The 24,173-nt window shown below is 40.7% G+C and overlaps 1 protein-coding gene across 2 annotated transcripts in view; it reads left to right on the forward strand.

The window, feature by feature from the left end:
* The first annotated feature begins 1,088 nt into the window (after positions 1–1,088).
* pcsk9 (proprotein convertase subtilisin/kexin type 9) overlaps positions 1,089–24,173 on the forward strand; it is a 28,147-nt gene continuing 5,062 nt past the window's right edge. Inside the window, exons 1-11 of one of the 2 annotated variants that reach the window (XM_056445653.1) lie at positions 1,089–1,420; positions 2,050–2,241; positions 2,567–2,690; positions 4,802–4,935; positions 5,033–5,174; positions 7,212–7,408; positions 15,042–15,225; positions 17,406–17,582; positions 19,466–19,614; positions 21,615–21,777; positions 22,988–23,160. In XM_056445653.1, coding sequence (XP_056301628.1) covers positions 1,136–1,420; positions 2,050–2,241; positions 2,567–2,690; positions 4,802–4,935; positions 5,033–5,174; positions 7,212–7,408; positions 15,042–15,225; positions 17,406–17,582; positions 19,466–19,614; positions 21,615–21,777; positions 22,988–23,160 — 1,920 coding nt within the window. In that variant the 5' untranslated portion in view covers positions 1,089–1,135. The remainder of the gene's footprint in view (positions 1,421–2,049; positions 2,242–2,566; positions 2,691–4,801; positions 4,936–5,032; positions 5,175–7,211; positions 7,409–15,041; positions 15,226–17,405; positions 17,583–19,465; positions 19,615–21,614; positions 21,778–22,987; positions 23,161–24,173) is intronic. The other variant, XM_056445655.1, reaches the window with a different exon arrangement.

The raw sequence follows: 24,173 nt of genomic DNA on the forward strand, positions 1-24,173 counted from the left end.
AAGATATTAGAGAACAGGGAAAGCTATTTCTGACTATTAAAGGGCTGGTACATCTTGTTTTGATGTCCTCCCCCCCCTCCCTGTAATTTGCATCCTGTTGTATCACTCAACATTATCACCCATTACTTGTGCATATTTGAGATATTTGGACAAACAGAGCAAAACCCAGTAAAGAAAACATATTTTAAAATATATAAATATTGTTGCTCAATTTTCTTCAAATTAAAAAAATAATGTCTTAATTATAATTATTTTTTAATCCTTTGAATTTGATTGTTACAAAATGTGAGTGATTGAAAATTGTAACTTAGAAATCTGAAATCTGTGAACAATCAAAACAGTTCCTGTATTACTGCTTAGAAATAAAGTTAGAAATGAAGAAGAATATTCCTCCATAATTCACAATTCATAAATTGTAATGTGCAATGTGCAAATATTGCTATACCTTTAACCGAGTGTTGTAAAATTTCAACATTCACATAACATGCTCTAAATCTAATATGGTCAAAGCATTCAAAATTATCTTGAGCATATCTTCAGCATGATAGGTTTATTACTAATCACAAGAAAAAAATGTTTATTATCTACAATATATAAATGAATGTACTGTATATGTTTGAGAAACTGTTTACATATAATACAAATTATATAGCCTATTAAATATTTCAGTATTTATTTATGTGCGTTTTTATACAATTAAACATCCAAATCACACATAACTATACCACCATATGACCAACAGAGGACGACGTAAATCTGTTTGCTCTTGACTGCAGCATCCGACACGCGCTATATCCGAGTCTCGTGGACGCGTGCAGGTGACATATGAGCTTTCTTAAAACACTGAAATTAAATTTAATTGTAGTAAAATCTCGTTTTACTAGAATTTAACTTCACAGCATTTTATTGACATAATTGACAATATATTTAACTAACTGTTGCTTTCAAGTTACAGGTTTCATTTCAGCAAGTGTTTCAAGCCTGTGCATGAAATCTAAGCGTTTAATAAGTATGTGGGTGGACTGTAATCTGACTCCTTCTGCTGTATTTATTAACGAGGCATATCGTTCGATACACGGACAGTGAGACGTCACTCAGCTTGCTCCACCTTCAGTCAGTCGGAGATTCACGTTTAATGATAAATCTCCAAATCTCTCTGCTTCATATGCTTCTGCCTCAGTATATGACCAACAGCAACAGAGAAAAAAAATCCACATACTTTGAGCTGACAGCACAGAGAATGAGAAGCGTCGTAACAGTGTGCTGTTTGGGTTTTCTGTTGGTTCTTGTGGCTGTCGTGGAATGTGATGAAGACTATGTTGAGGATGAAGACGAGATGATCCTGTCTCTAATTCTACAGGATGACACTCAGCCTGAAGCAGACAACATGCCATCGGCGCAGTTTTACAGGTGCACCAAGGTAAGATAACAGGGCTGTGATTTGTGGGACTGCTGGTAAAAATAGTTTTGGGGAAAAATATTATATATATCATAGATAAATGTTAAATAAAAATTTTAAAAAGAGAAATACCAAGAGAAGCAAAAAACTGAAGCATTTAGTTGAAATTTTGTAGGTTGTAATTTATTTTGCAATATTTTGCTAGAATTTAATTGTATTATCTTTCAGTTTCTAAATATGTTTCGTGACTAAAATATTATTTTAATAAATACATCTGTTTAATAAATCTGTTTTGTTTAAATGCACCGAAATACATTGGCTATATTCATTTAGAAATGGATAAAAATATTCATTTTCAAAATACGGTGTACTCAATTATGATGAGCACCGTATATATATATATATATATATATATATATATATATATATATATATATATATATATATATATATATATATATATATATATATATATATATATATGTTTAATTACATGCTGTCGATTTTCACTGAATTAATGTAATTTTCAACAACAACAACAACAAAAAAGACTACAGCATATTTGTGGCGTGTACTGTACGTGTAGCACGTGTAAAATCTGGAGGTTATCAGAATGACATATAACCCCCTGCGTTTTTTTTTGCGCACAGGACGCGTGGAGCATGCCGGGTCAGTATTTAGTTGTGATGCGGAACGGGACGCACGTGAACCAGGTGGAGCGCACCGCGCGCAGACTCCGCGCTAAAGCCGCCAAACGCGGATACCTGATCGAGATACTGCAGACTTACTCTGGAGCCTTCCGCGGGTTTCTGGTGAAAATGAGCAGCGATGTTCTTCACATGGTAATCTGCAAACATTATAACATAACATGTCACATTTGTATCCAACAATATTTGGACAGTTATTTACACACACACACACACACACACACGCACACACGCACGCACGCACACGCGCACACGTGCACACGCACACAAACACACACACACACGCACACCCACGCACACACACACACACACACACACACACACACACACACACACACACACACACACACACACACACACACACACGCACGCACACACACGCACACACACGTAAAAGGAACTCTAAACTGAAAACATGACCTGTGTTTTTCCATCATTTCATCACCTGTGTTTTTGGCAGACAGTAAAGCTGCCCCATGTGGAATACATTGAAGAGGATTCCTCTATCTTTGCCCAAAGCATCCCATGGAATCTGCAGCGGATCCTTCAAAATAAACAGGAGGCTGGAAAATACTCGCCACCCAGTGAGCTAACACCTTACTTGTGTCCCAAATCACAATATATGCACTTATAAGCTACACTTTGTACTTAATGCACTATAAAATTACATCCTGTGCAGTCTGGAGTCAGAAAGCCCTAGTCCCTCTACTGTGTAGTTAAAGCTGTGACAACCCAGGTAGCAAAGAATTCTGTCCCAGATTTGACATAAAGCTGGCACAGCAGGCATTCATCTGGAGCTGGCATACAGCATTTGGGCCAAACATGTTCCGGGTTTGGCAGAGGTGGCACCATTTTTAAGGCGGCACACACGATTTGGGCCAGATGTTAAATGTAGTATTTGGCCCAGATGTTAAAAACTGATATGTGGGCCATGTAAGTTTGGCCTGTCTTGACCCATACTTAAAATACATAAAAATATTTTTTGAGTGAAGAAAAAAAAATCTACCAATCAGGTCTCTTTGAGAAAAAACACACCTATAGTGTGCCTGAAGCGCAATGCTTCATGGGTTTATAAATTTCATTGCAATTGAGACACACCAATCTATCTGGCCCAGTTCAGGCCCAGTTATTAACCTGGCTGTGACTTGACCCAGATATGGTCCATGTTTGGCCCTTGTCTGGAAGCCAGACTTGGTACAGTCATGTACCATAATTCACTGCGGCATGTGGGCCAAACAAAACCTGATTGTGTGGTCCAGAGAAATTTTGCTTTGTTAGAATTTAGATAAACAAACATTTTAGTGCATTAACCGTCCAAAATGTAATGCATTGTTTTTCTGCAAGTGCATCATCCATTGCTTTTTCATCTTTGATTTTTTTTTCAGTGTATCAACAACAACAAAAAAAAAAGATTGGATTACAGAATAATCTGAGAATGTTAATATTTTATTTCCTGGAACGTTAACCAGGAAAGTTTTCATATTTCATATTCATGTTTTACATATAAATAGAGCATTCCCATAACATCTCTGGAATGTTCTGTTTTGGGTTCTCGTAACTGTAAGATGTTTCAAAAAGCTTGCAATGTTTTAAAAATGTTAGTGTTTAGTTATCAAAACTAACATACTGTTACTTGAGTGTTTACTTAAAAATAAATAAAAACAACATTCATAGTGAAAACTGAATCATAAGTACATTTTCATTTTTGCTTTATTTGAATCTCTCATGAAATTAATATTACAACTGGTATTTTTAAAGCAGTATTAGTATCACACTGGTGCCACTAACACGACGTATGTCAAATCACATCACCAGAAAATACTTTGAGATTAATTATTTGTCTGAAATTTGCATGCATGTAAGTCTATAATAGTTAAATATATCTTATTAAGATTCTGGTTCATAAGAAACTTAGCTTTCTTCTTGAGAAACTGTCCACTCTCATCAGCAGCTATTGTGGTTTGATACTAATATGCACTGTTAATATGGCCCTTAAGGTCTACATGAAATCAAAATGTTCAATGTTTATTTTGCTAGCATACATTGTTAGTCTTAAAAGGGACCTATTATGCAAAAATCCTTTAAATAAGGGGTTTAAACACAATTGTGTGTCAACAGTCTGTGAATATAATCAGCATCTAATGGTAAAAATGGTTATAATCACACTTCATAAAAACTGCAGAAGCACTTTGATTGACATACTCTTGAAAAGATCTCATTGCAATTTAAAGCGACAGTCACCAAAATGTCACAATTAGGATCAAAGCCTAAAATGGGGCAGCTTCAAAGACTTTAAAACATTATTTGTTTGTTATTTTGAGCTAAATCTTCACATGCACACTCTAAGGACACCAGAGACTTATTTTACATCTTGTAAAAAGGGGCATGACAGTGAACAAATAATCCCTGCAAGTTAATCTACTGAAAATCTTTAATCAAAATCTGACCATTTGCTTTCGCTCTGGAATGGCAGCCCTTCTCTGATGATGTCAGTTTGATGGCTGGGGCAAAATATGCTAAGCCACGCCCCTCCAACCATTAGTTTGCTACAAGTAAAAGATGAGAGAAGAAGCACAACAAAGCCCTCCCTTTACTCAATATTTAATTTCAGTTGTAAATACGGCATCATACTGAAATAAAATTCAAGGCAAATAACTGTCTTTGGTCTGTATTTCATCTGTGTGTTTCTGTGTAGATGACGGAGCTAAAGTGGGAGTGTATCTGCTGGACACGAGCGTTCAGGTGACCCATCGTGAGGTTGAGGACAGAGTGATGGTGACCGACTTCAACAGTGTGCCAGAGGAAGATGGGGTCAGATTTCACAGGCAGGTTCGTCAACGTAAAAGTGTATTTGCCAAGTGCCAATGAGAAGTAAGTTCCAATGAGAAGCATTAGTTCATTGCCTCCTTCTGTGTTTTGTCCACAGGCCAGTCAGTGTGATAGTCATGGCACACACATCGCAGGGGTGGTCAGTGGACGGGACTCAGGTATCGCTCGAGGTGCCAGTGTGAACAGCGTCCGAGTGTTGAACTGCCAGGGCAAGGGTACTGTGTCTGGAGCTTTGGCAGGTACACTCAAAAAAAATAAATCAACGCTCAAAAAAAAAAAAAAAAAAAAAAACTGAATTAACACAATTCCTAAGGTTTTGTTTGTGACAAAGTAATTGTTTTTTGTTCAATCCACTTAAATTTGTAAAATTAAGTTGACTTAATCGATTTTTGTTGGGACAGCATAAAATTATTTTGGGGCAGGCAGCATTTTTTACAGTGTAGAAAAACAGTTCATTATGTTACATTGTATACTGTAAAATAGAATTGAGGCCAAACAGAATTGATTCTGTTTTTCCATAATGTGCCTGTCACAAGATTGCTGAAGACATTCACTATCACCCAGACTAAAATTCTGCCACTAAACTGCACTACATTTCCCTTTAGGCACTTTACACACACACACACACACACCAGTTCCAGATTACCACTGATTGTTTGCGCACACAGGTGTAGTTCATGAAGACTGATTACTTAGACTATATAAACACCTCACATTCTCACACACATTGAGTGTTGTTTGTCTGTAACATTACAAAGCGTACCCTAGTCTAGCCTTGCTGTGTTTCCTGACCCTTGTTTTTTTCTTTGTTTATCCTGTTTGCTGCCAGCACCGACCACTGCCTGTGACCACGACTATGCTTTTGGAGTATACATGATACCGTTTGTTCCTGTTGAACATTGCCTGTCTGACTAAGCTATTAATAAACTGCGTTTGGACCCTCAACTCTATTATCACCTGACTCCTAGGGTTACAGAGCCGTTGTACTTTTTTTAAACAGATATTTTAAAAATAAAATAAAGTGACGATCACACATTTTTTCCCTAATTTACAAAAACAAAACTAAACTATACCAATAACTCTTGTCAGCTATTTTTAGAGCAAGAATCATTCAATGATGTATTTAAAGAATTTAACATAATTATATACATCATTCAATTGTAACCAATAGGTTTTACACAATGTTTAACAAGAAGTTTTAAATGATTTAAAATATAATAAAATTTATTATGATTTCTTATTTTATATATACAGTATTAATAAGTACAGATCAGAATAAGTGTTTCATTGTTACATACATTTACCTGTTATGCTGAATGTTAATGGAATACTATTTTACCCATTGTTTATTTTGAAAAAAGTTATCTGGAACATTTAAAACACTTTACTTGTGTTTAATATGCTTTCAATGTATTTATAAATTATTATTTTTGCTATTATGTTAATATTTTGTATTTAAACTCATAGATAGGCATTAAGATATTAGCCAGATGCAGTGGATAAAAATACAGATCGCTTAAACTTACAAACACTATATTCAGATATATTCCTTCATTTTCCTTCAGCTTAGTCGCTGATAGATCAGGGGTTCCCACAGTGCAATGAACCCGCCAACTACTCTGGCATATGTTTTATGCAGCAGATGCAGTCACAACCTAGTACTGGGAAATACTCAGATATAGAAAATATAATATTTATCATTCATGTATCAAATTAATGAGTAATTGATTTCAAGTAACAATAAGTCTTATAGGTGACACGGTGGCTCAGTGGTTAGCACTGTCGCCTCACAGCAAGAAGGTCGCTGGTTTGAGTCCCAGCTGGGTCAGTTGGCATTTCTGTGTGGAGTTTGCATGTTCTCCCTGTGTTCGCGTGGGTTTCCTCTAGGTGCTCCGGTTTCCCCTGTGTGTGCATGTGAGTGTGTGTGAAGGTTTCCCAGTACTGAGTTGGAGAGGGAAGGTAAACTGCTGTGTAAAACATATGCTGGATAAGTTGCCGGTTCATTCCGCTGTGGCGACCCCTGATTAATTAAGGGACTAAGCAGAAGGAAAATGAATAAAATAGCTAAATATTATTAAATTTAACTTTTTTTTCTTTTCGATATTAGCCATGAGAGTATTGTTTTTGTTTTGTCCTACTTTCAGTAATCTGTGCTTTGGATTTTACTTTGTAGGCTTAGTGTTTGGATAAAAGAAAGTGTGGTCATGACTTGAAGAATATTTCTCTCTGAATTTATGCAGAATGTTTTCAGGATCTTTATATATTCTCTGTTGCAGGTCTGGAATATATCCAATCATCTCTGGCCTCTCAGCCTGTCAGTCCTGTTATCCTGCTGCTGCCATTTGTAGGGGGCTTTAGTCGCACCCTCAACACTGCCTGCCGAAAAATGGTTGAGTCTGGCGCAGTGCTTATTGCTGCAGCGGGAAACTATAACGATGATGCGTGTCTGTATTCACCAGCCTCAGAGCCTGAGGTACGACTTGAGCTCACAGTGTCAAGAGATGCATTGATAGAAATCAGAATCAGAAATATTCTGTTAATGTTAGATTGGCGTTTTTTTATTTTTATTTTAGTTTAGCCAAATTCTGTTTCGGATTTCCTACAAATTATTAAAATAATTATATTAAAATATTTGTAAAGTACAAAGCGTGTAGACAGAGCATTCACAGGTCAGAGATGGAGAACAGATATACCAACAGACATGCTGTGCTGGGAAGCAGCTCGTGCCAGATATGCATTTCAGTGTAATTCAGAGATAAAGCAATTTACAATTTTAACAAATACTGACCTTTTTTTAATTAATTCTTTTGCGATTCTGTGATGTTTTCAATTTTAGATGAAAATATTGTAGACTTTTGTGTTATGTCAGATTTCATTATAGCTTGTGTTTAGGCAATCCCTGGAAAATTTGCTTGATATATTTGTTAATTTAATAGATGTAAATCTCTGTCTAAAGCTAAAGGAAACAAGTATGCTTAAAGGGAGAGATCACCCAAAAAGAAAATTGTACTCATTATTTACTTTATTCATACATTCACAACATTTTATTGAACACAAAATAAGATATTTCGAAGAATGTTGGAAACTGGTAACCATTTATTATATTAAAAATAAATGCTATGGAAGTCAGCCGCCGTATTCAAAATTTTTCAAAATATATTTTGTGTTTAACAGAAAAAAGAAACAAAGGGAGGGGGAGGGAATGATGACATTAATTTGAATTTTTAGATGAACTACCTTTATTAGGCTTCAGTAAACATATTTGAACATCTGTTGATTTTTTTTTACATTTTTGTGTATTATTTGGTTTAAACATTAATGGGCACCTTTGACAGACAGAGCTGTTATTAATACTCAAAATACTGGAAGGAAATCTTAAATATTCAAATAGTTGGCGGAAGGGGATTTTATGATAGTATAGAGAGAACTCACTTTAGAAAAGTTTGGTATTTTCTGTTTAGATGAACTCTGTGTAATGCATACGATTAAACACCAGCATAGCTGCTTTGTTTTCATCCATAACTAAGAAAACACAGTTAACAGTTTCTGCTGTTCTGTAAGGGCAACCACCTGGCATAAATAAGCATTTTATTCAGCTTGTCTTCTGTTTTTCTTTACACTGTAAAAAAAATATTGCTGCCTAAATTTTTTTAGTTGAATCAAATTCTTTTTTTAGTCATCTCAGCCCACATCAGTCAAACAGACTAAAATATTAAGTTAAAGTTTGTGTAACTAAAAATATTTAGTTGAAACCTGATTAACCCATTAAAATTAGTTTAAGTAACATAAAAACATTTGTTGTTATGACTTTTTGTCATATCATTTTTATAGTGTAGCGTACTTTCAAAAAACTAAAGTGTTTACCTAAAATATTGGAAATTTACAATCTAATTCAATTGTATTTAATTTAATACTAAAGAAATGTAAATGAGCAATATCATATAAGTAGCAGTGCGATGTGTCTGTATATTGGCACTGGTGGAAGGTGTGCTTTGGTACGAGGCCACAGGCATACAACAGTTCGACGGTATAATTGATTTATACATTAGTTCGATGGCATAATCGTGTTTATAAAAAAGAAAATTAAACACGGAGAGGAACTACTTTCTTCCACCATTCCTTCACATCTGCAGCTGACGTCAGAACAGCAGAAACCGTTGCTCATTCACTAACGTCACTTTAGTGCTAGTATTTGAATGATTCTCTAGCGTAATGTCTAAAGTGATGACAAAACAGGTTATTTTGCTCACATTTTAAGATTATAAGTCTGAATGGCATGAAATACCATCAGTCTACTGAGATTTCCCAGTATTTCTCTGTTGCAATTGGAGATCACAATATTACTGTGGTGTAAATACAGCACTACAACATACAAAAGAGAGAGATCAACTTAGAAAGTAATTGACCTGTTTAATAATGTGTAGTTTGAAATTCTGCTGATTTTCTCTTAGGACTTATTATGCGTCTCTGTCACCATCTTGTGGATGAACATCGTCAACCATCTTTTCTCAAAGATCTTTTCTAATGGCCACCGACACGCTGTCCCTCAGAGTTATAAATATTTCAAAATAGGCTCTATCCTTATAAATAAACTGCACAGTTGCAATCTAAACAACTACATACTCATCTAAAAAAGCCTCAAAAGTACATTATGTTACCCAACAGCGGCAGAATTTGTCAAACTGTAGAGTGTCCTCCGCACAAGGATGAAGGGTTAAGAGGCTGGACTAGTGCTGTTACTATCAGAATATCGCACGGCTATCAGCCAATCAGATACAAGAACGTCCTGGTTACGTACGTAACCCACGTTCCCCGAATAGGGAACGGAGACGTGTGTCTGTATAAACAGACTTTTGGGAGTGCTTTAGACGACCAATCACTTCTGAAGATAAGAAAACGGGCCAATGAAATGCCAATTGAATTGGCGGAGCTTAGCTCCACAGCTGAAACTGATGAGCCAATTAGGGCTATATCAGTTGGCTGCTGGAGCCAGCTCATCAGAATTTGCCTGCTGAAGAGCCGATCGCTCAGCTCCCAGCTGGAGACTCAGGTGCTGTGGCAGTGGAGAATAGGAGTTCCCCTATTTGGGGAACGTGGGTTACGTACGTAACCAGGAAGTTCCCCTTCATAAGGGAACTTCTACGTGTGTCTGTATAAACAGACTTTTGGGAGACTGTATGGAAAGCGCCACAGCAGCTAAGCCTGTCGCGCTCCTGATGTGTAGTTTGCCAAGCCAAAGTGTGAGCGCACTGACATCACCAAGAGCGCAACCTTCCAACATCCCCTAGGCCCAACATATTGCTATTAAATGGGAATAAAAGTTTTAAATCGGGGGTCGTAAGTGTGCTTTTACCTAACTAATATAGACAAGGGATTTTGGAAATACGACAGTACGTTGGGAAAGCGTGCCAGTCCCCGAAGGGGGAGGACGCAGCGGAGACCACCTGCTACCCTAAAAGGGGAGACCTGATGGTAAGGAGACATATGGACTAGCCCTAATAAGGGGAAGTGCTACATATGATAAGCTGGTTAGCGGTTTAGGGAAGACACGGGACCACCTAATAAGGGGGAACACACCGTGGTAATAATGCATATGACATCACCAAATGGGGATGCACATAGCTGGCACCGATCCTCAATATGCGTGTAGACCAAATGGGCATACCAACCGCACACTGAGCCATGCACTCGACTCCTCCGCTGAGTCGATGCTGGGGGCCTCGGAGGAATTCTCTAGGGTTTGCCTGGGAAGGGGAACTTACTAGTAGAGTAGGAAAAGCGCACGCATCTTTGGGTTAGGGAGCCTGATGCAGCAAGCGTTTGTGACACCGAGCTTAATTCCCGCCTGATTGATTGGGATAACCCAATAACCGGTAGAAAACTGCTCTACTCGGAGGTTATAAAACCTCGCAAATGTGTTAGGTGTCGCCCAACCTGCAGCTCTGCAGATATCTGTGAGAGAGGTGCCACGTGCTAACGCCCATGAGGAAGCGACACCTCAGAGAGTGCGCTCTCACATTAGGGGGGTGCGGCTCGCCCTGGCATTGATAAGCAAGGGCAATGGCATCAACTAACCAGTGGGCCAACCTCTGTTTTGATACGGCACTTCCCTTCTGCCGACCACCGTAACAGATAAAGAGCTGTTCACATGATCTTACATTTTGCGTTCGTTCCACGTAAAGGCGCAAAGCGCGAACGGGACAAAGCAGGGAGTGGGCTGGACCTGCCTCCTCCGCAAGCAGCGCTTGCAGGTTCACCACCTGATCTCTAAAATGGGGTGGCAGGAACCTTGGGCACATAGCCAGGTCGGGGTCTCAGGACAACGTGAGAGTAACCCGGCCCGAATTCAAGGCACGATTCGCTGACCGAAAATGCCTCCAGATCCCCAACTCTCTTGAATGGCGCCAATGCGATCAGCAGAGCTGTCATTAATGACAGAGATACCGAATCGAGTGGCTAAAACGGATCTCTCTGAAGACCCACCAGGACTATAGAGAGATCCCAAGAGGGCATGAGAGGGGGGGCGGTATGGATTTAATCACCGCGCACCTCTGAGGAATCGGATGATTAGATCATGCTTCCCGAGCGTGTTGCCATCCACCGCGTCATGATGAGCGGAGATCGCAGCCACGTAAACCTTCAGTGTGGAGGGTGACAGCCTACGCTCCAGCTTATCCTGAAGGAAGGATAACACAATGCTAATCTGGCAAGTTCGGGGGTCTTCTCGGCGAGAAGCGCACCACTCAGAGAATAGACTCCACTTTAGGGCGTAGGCATGCCTCGTAGAGGGTGCTCTAGCCTGAGTGATGGTGTTAAGTCCTCCGCGCTCCGTCTATGGACCACACGTGGAGGTTCCAGAGATCTGGGCGTGGGTGCCAGATGGTGCCCCATCCCTGAGAGAGGAGGTCCTCCCTTAGGGGAATGCACCAAGGAGGGGCCGCCGCGAGGAGTGTGAGCTCCGAAACCCAGGTCCAGTTGGGCCAGAGGGGCGCAACAAACAAGACCTGCTCCTCGTCCTCCCTGGCTTTGCACAAAGTTTGTGCGATTAGGCTCACTGGGGGAAACGCATATTTGCGCGTGCCCGATGGCCAGCTGTGAGCCAGTGCATCCGTGCCGAGGGGGGCCTTGGTCAGGGAATAAAACAGCTGGCAATGTGCGTTCTCGGTGGAAGCAACAGATCGATCTGGGCTTCCCCAAAGCGCGCCCATATTAGCTGGACCGAATCGGGGTGGAGTCTCCACTCTCCTCGGGACACTAGCTGCCATGAGAGCGCATCGGTTGCACGGTCGAGCTCGCCCGGAATGTGAATGGCACGCAGTGATTTCAGCCGCATACCCTCCATATGGTTGATATAAGCCACCGCCGCCATGCTGTCCGTCCTGACCAGCATGTGTTTCTGCTCCAGCACCGAAAAAAAGCGGTGGAGAGCCAGATACACTGCCAACAGCTCCAGGCAGTTGATATGCCAATGCAGGCGGGGTCCGGACAACGAACCTGTGGCTGCATGCTCGTTGCACATGGCCCCCCAGCCCGTGCTGGAGGCATGTGTCATTACGACAACATGCCTGGATACTAGCCCTAGGGGCACTCCGGCCCATAGAAAAGCCAGATCCGTGCAGGGGCTGAGGGTGCGGAGACACAGCAGAGTGATGTGCACCTGGTGCGTACCCGTCTGGGGACTCGATCGCGAAGCCAACGCAGAAGTGGTCTCATATGAAGCAAACCAAGCGGCGTGACCGCGGCTGCGGATGCCATATGCCCCAGGAGCCTCTGAAAACATTTCAGTGGGACCACTATTTTCCTGTGGAGCTCATTTACACAGGAAAGCATTAGCCTGGCGCGCTCCTCGGAGAGGCGCGCAACCATAGCAATCGAATCCAGCTCCAGCCCGAGGTAAGAGATCCGCTGCACAGGGCAAAGTTTGCTCTTCTCTCGGTTGACCTTAAACCCCAACTGGTCAAGGTGCCGAAGCACTTTGACTCTGTGCATAATCAACTGATCGCGAGAGGAGGCTAGAATGAGCCAGTCATCGAGATAGTTGAGTGTGCGGATGCCTGTAAGCCACAGTGTCGCAGAGCACCCTCCGCGAGCTTGGTGAAAACCCACGGACACAGAGAGAGCCCGATGGGGAGGACTTTGTACTGCCACGCTCGTCCTTCGAACGCAAACCAGAGAAAGGGGCGGTGGCGTGGAAGAATAGAGACATGAAAATACGCGTCCTTCAGGTCTATGGCTGCAGACCAATCTTGTGGATGGACGCTTTGAAGCAAGCGTTTCTGCGTAAGCATTCTGAAAGGCATTTAGTGTAAATGACAGTTCAGTCTGCGCAGATCTAGGATTGGACCCCCCGCTCTTTTTGGGCACGATGAAATACGGGCTGTAGAACCCGGACTCCATCTCGGCTGGAGGGACCTGCTCGATTGCATCCTTCGCCAGGAGGACCGCAATCTCCTCTCGCAAGACAGGGGCACTCTCTGGGATAACCCTCGTGAAAAGGACACCCGTGAACTTGGGAGGGCGAATAGCGAACTGAATCGCATAGCCGAGTCTGACCGTCTGTATGAGCCACCGCGATGCGCTGGGCAGCGCTAACCAGGCTGGCAGAGCGCACGCTAATGGCACCATCGGAGCGATCACTGATGTGCCAGCGGAGGGGCAGCTCGGGATGGGAGTGCTCATCCTGGGAAGCGGTGCGTTCCGGGGAAGAGCTGAAAATAAGAGAACTTCTCTTACCTTCCTCCCTGGATCCCGCGGTGAGGCCAGAGTGAGAGAAAGGAGTCCGTTCTGCTGCACTCTGAGGGCCTGAGGCGAAGGGTCCCGGTGCTGCGAGCTGGAAGGCGGAGCATTCCAGACTGGCAGTACTCGGGCTTGCGCATCCGGAGAGAGAGGAAACTGCTCTTTTAGAAATTTGGTTGCTGCCAGCCCAGGGGCCGGCAGCGATGAGTTTAAAGTTGTTGTGGACTGATGTAATAATCCTCGGCCCCCCACCGAGGAAAGAGCAAGTCCCCTCTTCTCCAAATGGCCCGTCCCAGGAACGCTTCATGGTCCGTTTACTGGACTTAGCGGCGCCCTGGGGCGGGGGCGTTGCAGTCCCGCGGGAGGCTCGGCATTGCTGCTTGGCCGGTGGAGCGGGCAGCGGAAGCGGAGCAGATGTTGAAGCCGTGGGTGGACGCCCTCGGCGAGGAGCAGCCGCAGCGGAAGGGGCAGCGGGAGGAGCAGTTTTTCGAGCCCGCTGAGAGATGACCTCACCCCTCGCCTTGGACTGCTTTTCACCGCGGAGAATTCCTGGGTGCACTCCCCGACGGTGTCGACGAAAAGGCCAGCCTGGGATATGAGAGCGTTAAGAAAGCAAGCTTTGTCAACGTCTCTCATATCGGCCAAGCTCAGCCAAGGGTGGCATTCCTGGACCACTAATGTGGCCATCGTCTTCCCCAGGGCACGAGCAGCCGATTTGATAGTCATGAGAGCATAATCGGTCATTGCCTGTCATCCGGGGAGAGGAAACCACCACGTCCAGAAACGCACGGTCGAAACGACATCTTTAAAAAGACGCGCTGCACGACCGTGTGCTCTCTTAGGGAATTCTGCTCTTTTAAAAAACTGCTCTTTCAGGTCACCATCGAAACGCCAAGGGGATGGGAAACCCAGCTCGACCGCCGCTAGAATGTCTTCCCTCGCACTGGTGAGAATAATGCTTTCTTCACTGTTGGAAGTTAGCTTAGCAGAAGGGTTCTTCAGTCTCAGATCGGGTCTGAAGCAACAATTCTGATGAGCTGGCTCCAGCAGCCGACTGATATAGCCCTAATTGGCTCATCAGTTTCAGCTGTGGAGCTAAGCTCCGCCAATTCAATTGGCATTCAATTGGCCCGTTTTCTTATCTTCAGAAGTGATTGGTCGTCTAAAGCACTCCCAAAAGTCTGTTTATACAGACACACGTAGAAGTTCCCTTATGAAGGGGAACCAGACAGAACTGTTTTATAAAATATCATTATTAGAATGGGACAATTTGCAAATCAGCAATTGGAATCAGCCATGAAAAATCAAGATCAGTGCATGACAAAAGCTTTTGCTGTTACCTTTTGATGCCATTCACTCCTGTGCTGCAGGTGATCACAGTAGGAGCTGTTAATTTTGCCGACCAGCCACTGAGCAGTGGGATGACGGGAACTAACTTGGGCCGATGTGTGGATGTGTTTGCACCGGGTGACGACATCGTCAGTGCATCCAGTGATTGCCCCACCTGCTTTACCACCAAGAGTGGGACATCGCAGGCAGCCGCGCACGTTGCTGGTTAGCACACATACATACTAAGTCTACTACAATATGCTACATATTTTTAGAGGAATCAGATAAATTGTCTCAGGCTATGTTTACACTTGTGTGCTTTCGTTTTAACAGTGTTTATACATGAGCAAACATAAAGTAGCTATAATTGTATAGCGGAAAATATGTATGTACAATTAATAGATCAAACACACATTATTGTAAAAGAGGTCGGTGAGCTGAGCCCATAGCTGGACACGATCTGTGCTCTCTCCTCACGCATGCAGGCTGTGACATCGCAAGCAGACTCCTGCAGAGCTCGCACTTGATCATGCGCTGAGTACAGACAGCCAATCAAAACGCAGCCTAGGTCTGCGGTACATTGAGTCTATAGGGTATTTGCAGAGCTAGTGATTCTTCCCGTACTGATACACTACCGGTGAACGGTTAATGTCACTTTTTTCCATTTTATATGGTTCCTTTTACAGCATCGATGTTGTAATGTAATTAAAATACAATCAGTTCATTAGACTTTGGCATTCATTTAGTTGCTCAAGCGTAAAATGAGACAAAAAGCCGTTTACTCGAAAGCGCCCATACAGATCAGCAGGCTAGCGCAGAAACTCCATTGAATATACTGGGGTATAAAAATTTTCATATTTTAAAGATATGGTGGGGGAAAATGTAATTTAATGCAGTGCTTCTTGGACATTCTGAGACCCACTTTATATCGCATATCACTCAGCCAGTGGAGATTGCTGATTTTTAAAGAAAACAGACCTTAAATGCAGTGATTTTGTAATGGCACACAGTTCACCGGAAGCGCTTAACCCAGGTTACTGACAAATTAAAAGTCCTTTAGCATACTACCGCATATACCCTATCGAAGTTTCATTCTGTTCAGATAGAGAGAAAGATTGCATGCTTTGCTTTCCACCTAATGTCAGATCTGTGTTGTGTGCGTGATAAGAAACCACACACACACTCACACACACACACACACACTTAAAAATGCTGTGTACTTATTGAACATTAATGTGATGGATATTAAAATACTTTGAATGTGGTTCAAGTCTCCGTGTCCTTACCGACACTCCATGGCGATGGCCAAATTCACCTACAGACCAGCCTAACTCTATTACATTATAATGGCAGTAGTTACGAAAAGCAGCCAAATTTGATTAAAGCTAAAAATTTGGAATGAATATTCATAGTAGTTTAGCAACCAAATGTCACATGTAAATACTTTTATGGGAACAAGGCTTTGAACTTCACTTGTGTTCCAGTATCCACATACAACATCATCATTTGGCAGCACAGACTGTACAACTGACCACTTAAACTGCACAGTGTGACTATTTCTATGCTTGTACAGTTTGCTTGACTGCAGGTTAGCGATGCTACAGTATGATATTTTGTGTGCAAGCAAGAGACTCAGACGCCATTACGGATTTTGTCATTGTTATGTGGAATTTATATCATACAGATAAAAGTATTTTTTATCATAAATTTAGGAGTAACATCATTGAAACTGTAATGAGTAACTGGTATTTGTTAAAACCCACAATAAAAATAAAACAATGAAGCATTTTTAAATAAGGAAAGCATACATGATGTGCTTTCTGCTGTCTTAGCTTTTTTGAACTTAAAATGCATGTCACAAAAAGTTAATAATCCGGGAGTGAAGAGAAAATCCAGAGGCAGAGGTTGTCAAAAGTCTGTATTTTGGTGTGTTCACACTGAAATGCAACTACAGGATTTTCAAACTAAAACAGGGTCTGCAGTATTTGCAAATGTGTCCAATTTTGAGGGTCAAAAAATTCAGATTAGAGTGGATGCTAGGGCAAAACATAAAATAATTGTGTATTTTAAAATCAAAGTGTAAAATTAACACATCAAGCAATTTTGTGTTTAAAATACATCTAATAGACATCTAAACAAGGCTTAATTTGGGCTGTCATTAAAAATCTAATAGACATTTTGAACAATAGTTCAAAACCAGTTCAAATCAAATTAGACAGAATTCAAATGAATTTATTCTTGTGTATTTGATGACTACTCTAATTTTACTCTAACTGTTGTTAGACATATATTTGATGATCACTGATAGTCATAATTTAGCCTTGCTGAAGAAGTATATGCTCAGACGTCTGTTTGTCTTTTTTAAACACAAAAACACTTAATGATTGCTCTGTATGTGATTTTAGGTGTAGCAGCAGTTCTCCTGAACCTGAGGCCAAACTCCAGCTCTGCTGAGGTTCTTCAGCAGCTCCGCTACCATTCAGTCAAACAGGTCATCAACCCAGAGTCTCTGCCAGTGATGCACCGTCTCACTACACCTAACATGGTGGTGGCTTTGCCTGACCCGACATCAACACTCACAGGTCAGAGATCACCAGCAGAGTTTCATAATGTGTAAAAGCAACCGCAGTAATAATATGGTTTTAATTAGGGCATTGCAATAAATTCCATTATAATGTAATATTATATTATAATCAGTGTTGTTGTAATGCCTGTTTAGAAAAACATCACTTTTGTTATTTTGTTTGGGAATCATCTCTTTCTGCACACATCATCTTTTTTGCACACGTGTAACCAGTCCCACACTGTTTGTCATAGACAGGGTTTCCATACTTCAAAGTACTTAAAAGTACTTGAATTTCAGACATATGGATTCAAAGTCTGGAAAGTACTTAAAAACAAACACAGGTCCTTGAAAGTGCTCTAATTAAATTTAAAATAAATATGTTTATGTTTTTATTTCAATGGTTGTACTCAATTGTCAAAAACAGAACGAATAAAAGAGGTATTCCTAAATGAAAAATCTTAGATTTAAATCTTATACAATAAAACTGACAAATATTGCAAATTTAATCAATATTTCAGAAACCGCATTTGAATTTTACCAGTACTGAATTCAACACATTTTTTAAAGTTCTTGAACATACCTTTTTAAAACAGTCTAAGTTTTGGAAAATTACTGACATTTTTTAATGCAAATTTTACGTGTAAGTGAAATGTTAAGTACAGCGTCATGACATATGCTAGGGTATGAATTACAAAGGTGCTTGATTCAAAATGAATGGTAATTAAAAATGTCCTCGAAAGTTCTTGAAACTGCTGTTCATGAAAGTGTGGGAACCCTGCATAGACCCTTGAATGAGGGGTCAAATCATGTGGGTTATTAAAGCATGTTTTGGTTTGACTCTTCGAAGGTGTTTGAGGCAAATATCCACCCAAAAAATCTAATTGACAACATTGTGACAGATTTGACAAATTTGAGTACAGTACATGACAATTTGTTATGGGTCACTCTGATCAAGCTTGTATTTCTACTGCCAATGATACCCTTACTTGGTAGGCTTGCTCGAAGAAGAAAGCCATACAGGCTGTTCACATATTGCATCTTTTGTGAAATGCCCATAAACAACATTGGAGGACATACAGCAGTTCTATTCTTACTTCTTGCCATGTGGCTGTTTCTCACAAGAAGACGACAAGCCTTTTTTGAGCTTATTGCTGCGACTGTCTGGTTTTGCCCATTTAATGATATTTTAAAATATTAAATATTCCCGTGTTGTCCACTGTTACTCGTGATGATTCTCTGTACACCAGTATCATTTAGCAAAAAGTGGTACATTATGGTTTGCTATTTGGGTACTTCTGACATTGGAAATTAAAATAAATGTGTACCATACTGTACTGTAGTGAAACGTACTGCTAAGTGGAAATGAACTTATAGTGCCAAGTGAGAATTTTGTAGAAGCATGTGGTTTTCCACATCTGAAGAGGGTTTCAGGCTGTGTAAGAAAATATCCCATAATGAGAAAAGAAAAGTTGTACCCCAGGGAGCAACAGCTGCCCAAATTTGACTCATTGAAATAGAATGGGGAAGTGATAGCCCATTAAAGTAAGTGGATCTTATAGGCTATCCGTATCAATGTCACCGAGTGTTATCATTACACAACACGTATCATAGAGACTTGGGGTGCGCTCCTTTGACTCCAATAACCAATCAGTCTCTCGGGATCATCATGATGCTCCCAGGCCATGCCCAAACAAACATGTACAGTACCCTAGCAATGCAAACTTGAAGTGGAAAATCTTCAAATTGAAACATCATAGAGGCATAAGGGTTGATTTATGTCATTCATTCTGGCAAGCAGCCAGTAATATCACCATTTGCAGTACTTAAGTGTAGTTTAGTATAAAATAAAATAAATTAAAATTAAATGATTTGCTTTGTGTTGTGTGTTTTATCTTATAGGAGAGGATCTGCTTTGTAGGTCAGTCTGGTCTGAAAGATCAGCTGCTCCAGTATTCTCCACTGCTGTTTCTCGCTGTCGCTCCACTGAAGAGATGCTGAGCTGCTCCAGTTTCTCAGATAATGGCGTGAGAGCTGGAGAAAGAGTGGAGGTAGGTTAAATAAAATCCTTGTTTACATGGTCAAACTTAGCACTTCACTTTTTCCACATTATTTTTTTGTTACAGCCTTATTCCGAAATGGATTAAATTATTTTATTTCCTCAAAATTCTACACACAATACCCCATAATGACAATGTGAAAAAAAAGTTTTTGAAATTGTTGCAAATGTATTAAATATAAAAAACTTGAAAAATCACATGTACATAAGCATTCACAGCTTTTGCCCTGAAGCTCTAAATTGATCTCAGGTACGTTCTGTTTCCACTGATCATTCTTGAGATGTTTCAGCAACGTAATTGGAGTTCACCTGCAGTAAATTCAGTTGATTGTACATAATTTGAAAAGGCATACACAGGTCCCAGGGTTGACAGTGCATGTCAAAGCACAAACCAAGCATTGAGACAAAGGAATTGTCTGTAGACCTCCAAAACAGGATTGTCTCAAGGCACAAGGCTGGGGAAGGTTACAAAAACGTTCTGCTGCTCTGAAAGTTCCAATGAGCACAGTGGCCTTCATCATCCATAAGTGGAAGATGTTTGGAAACACTTCCTAGAGCTGGCCGGCCATCTAAACTGAGAGAGCAGGGGAGAAGGGCCTTAGTCAGGGAGGTGATCAATAACCCGATGGTCACTCTGTTTGAGCTCTAGCGTTCTTCTGTGGAGAGAGGAGAACCTTATAGAAGGACAACCATCTGTGCAGCAATCCACCAATCAGGCCTGTATGGTAGAGTGGCCCGATGGAAACTAGTTCCCGCCTGGAATTTGCCAAAAGGCATCTGAAGAATTCTCTGACCATAAAAAACTAAATTCTCTGGTCTGATGAGACTTTTTTGAGTGAATGCCAGGCATTACATTTGGAGAAAACCAGGCATGGTGGTGGCAGCATAATACTGTGGTGACGTTTTTCAGCAACAGGAACTGGAAGACTAGTCAGGATAGAGGGAAAGATGATGAATGCAGCAATGTACAGAAACATCCTGAATGAAAACCTGGTGCTCTTGACCTCAAACTGGGGTGACGGTTCATCTTCCAGCAGGACAATGACCCAAAGCACACCACCAAAATATCAATGGAGTGGCTTCACAACAACTCAATGAATGTTGTTGAGTGGCCCAGCCAGAGCCCAGAACTAAATCCAATTGAACATCTCTGGAGAGATCTGAAAATGGCTGTACACCGTCGCTTCCCATCCAACCTGATAGAGCTTGAAAGGTACTGCAAAGAGGAATGGGCAAAAATTCCCAAAGACAGGTGTGCCAAGCTTGCGGCATTATATTTAAAAAGACTTGAGGCTGTAATTGCTGCCAAAGGTGCATCCACCTAGTATTGGCCAAAGGCTGAGAATACTTATGTACATGTGCTTTTTCAGGTTATTTAGTTTTAATAAATTTGTAACAATTTCAAAAAATCTTTTTTCACATTGTCATTATGGGGTATTGTGTGTAGAATTTTGAGGAAATAAATTAATTTAATCCATTTTGGAATAAGGCTATAACATAAAAAAATGTGGAAAAAGTAAAGCGCTGTGAATACTTTCTGGATGCACTGAAGCTCTTACATCCAGTGTTGTGTTAATATTTTTTTTTTTTTTTTATGTCCTGCGAGACATGACATTTTGTTCAACTGTATGTCCACACATGTAGCGGAATGACAATAAAGTTCAACTGGACCTTTCCCAATCCCATTCCCCCATGTCCCACATTTCCTGACATACAGTACTACTGCCCTATCAAATAATGGCAAAAATAAATCTTAAAAACAATTTGTGTTTCTTAAAGTAGTTGCCTGCTATCTACAGTACAACTAAACAGCAAAGTTGTTGAAGCAGTACTGTATATGTTTAGCATTCATTGAATCCACAAAAAGACATGCAATGATGCTTGATTCAGTGTTTCCATCCCCTATAATTTTCATGCAACCACATAAATCATTTTCTAAATCTGCTGCTGTTGAATCAATGCTCTTAAAGAAATTAATTTATTTTCTGACAGGAGAGAGAAGGGCAGAAAGAGTGTGTGGCTGTCAATGTGAACGGAGGGCCAGGAGTGTTTGCGGTCGCTCGCTGTTGTACAGGACACAGAGCTCAGTGTCAGATGTTGGAGGGTCCAGAGAAAGGAGCGGGTACTGAATGCCCACCGGAGCACCATCTGACAGGTGACTGATACTCTTACACTGCACACCTTTATTAACTGGAATATTCAGGGTCCAGCAGATAGTGGGTTTTGGTCAGTTACTGCAAATCTTGTAATAATGTCCATGTTAAACGTTATTTTTATTAGCAGTGTCAATCAAAGGACAGTTCACCCAAAAATTAAGTCTAGCATCATTTACTCACCATTGACTTGTTCCAAAGGTCTTGCTTTTTTGTTGTAGTTGTTCTGTAAACAAAAAATAAGATATTTTGAGGAATGTTGGAAACTAGTAATCTTTGTCCTACTATGGATATAAACAGTAAGTAAATTAAATGTATAAATACAAACCTTTATGGGGTTGCAGAATGGTTTAAACACTCAGAAATCCACAAATAAGAGGTCTCCACTCACTGACTATGTAAGCCAATCAAATAACTAACATATTTTGCTGCACAATTATAGCATTGCTTCAACAAATCACGGAGTAAGAGGCATGTTTGGTTCAATTAGTTTTGCCAAGACCACATATTATTGCCTTGTGAAAACGCAAAACTAGTATTAAGCAAGTTCATTCTGAAGACAACCTAATGTTGTGGCCTTGTCTTATGTTGAGGGAAAGATATCATTGTCATTTGCCATGTGTAAATCTTCAAACCACAGCAACTTCTATGTTTTAAAAGCCAGAGGAAGAGACCTAAATACATTTTTTTTTAATTTTGTGGATTCATATTTTTGGATTTTTTTTTTATTTGGTAACATTTTATTTGGTTACACTTTATTTTAAGGTGTCTGTGTCACAGTGTGACTATTCATTTAAATACTGAGTAATTATTAGAGCCAGACAGAATCTTTGGACATTTTTTGCTATTTCTATTTAAAAAAAAAATTTAATTTATTTTTAATATTTTTAACTAATTCTATAGTAAGTCCATGTAATAAATTAACGTTACTCATTTGTTAAAGGGATAGTTCACCCAAAATTGAAAATTCTGTCATCATTTACTCTCTAACTCTGAGTTTCTTTATTCTGTTGAACACAAGATATTTTGAAGAATGCTGGTTGCTGGTACTACCATAGTAATTTAACTATCCGCATTCTTCAAATTATCTTCATTTGTAAAGACAAACTAATAAAGGTTTAAATTTTTAATTTTAATTTTTGGGTGAACTATTGGGTTAAGTACATTTCTCTTCACATTTTAAGCACATGCTTAAAATCACCTTTCCTGCAGGCTGCAGCTTTTCCTCCTTATCTGGAGAAGCATCAGTCTCTGATCGGCCTCTACATGGTAGCCGCAGGACATGTGCTTCTAAAAAGGGTATAATGTCATATGCCTTTTGCTGCCACATGTCCACTCTGGAGTGCAGACTGAAAGAAAAGCACCTCACCACTCTCAGCCAACAGGTGACTTAGTTCAATTCAATTCAATTCAATTCACCTTTATTTGTATAGCGCTTATACAATGTAGATTGTGTCAAAGCAGCTTCACATAAAAGGTCACAGTAAATAGGAACAGTGTAGTTCAGTTTGTAGTGTTCAAGTTCAGTTCAGTTTAGCTCAGTTCAGTGTGGTTTAATAATCACTACTGAGAGTCCAAATATTGAAGGGCAAATCCAACGATGCGCAGCTCTACAGATCCCGAACCATGCAAGCCAGTGGCGACAGCGGAGAGGGAAAAAAAAAACTTCACTAAATGGCGGATGTGAAGAAAAAAAAAACCTTGAGAGAAACCAGGCTCAGTTGGGCACAATCATTTTAATTTCTCCACTGGCCAAACGTCTTGTGCAGAGCTGCAGTCTCAGTGGCGGAGGCTGGAAGCTGGCCTCAGCGAAGACTCGTCTGTCTCTGGAGCGTCACAGGAATCAGTCTCATGTTCTCCACTCTTCCATGACCATCACAGTAGCTGCTCAGGATTCGGCCAGGTCCAGGATATGGAAACCTTGGGATCATCTCGTCGTTGGTCTTGGATCGAATCAGTGACTCTGCATAGTCTGAGGGCCTCGGGAAGAGTAACCCCAGGTGGAAATGGAGAATAAAGAAAATAATTAGCGTAGCTGCTGTTGTGTATATCAACAAGACGCATAACCTGTGTGGAAGCCCCCTAAGTGGTGCACTAAGTGTATGCTTTACTGAACAGATAGGTCTTTAATCTAGTTTTGAATTGGGAGAGTGTGTCTGAGCCTCGGACGTTATCAGGAAGGCTATTCCAGAGTTTAGGAGCTATAAATGAGAAGGCTCGACCTCCTTTACTCGACTTTGCTATTCTAGGTACTACCAGAAGCCCTTTGAGATCTTAAAGAGCGTGTTGGATTGTAGCGAGACAGAAGATTGGTTAGATAAACAGGAGCTAGATTATTTAAAGCTTTATATGTAAGAAGCAATATTTTAAATTCAATACGAAACCTAACAGGCAGCCA

The sequence above is a fragment of the Danio aesculapii genome, chromosome 20 (genome assembly GCF_903798145.1).
Source record: "Danio aesculapii chromosome 20, fDanAes4.1, whole genome shotgun sequence".
In the NCBI taxonomy this organism is placed as follows: domain Eukaryota; kingdom Metazoa; phylum Chordata; class Actinopteri; order Cypriniformes; family Danionidae; genus Danio; species Danio aesculapii.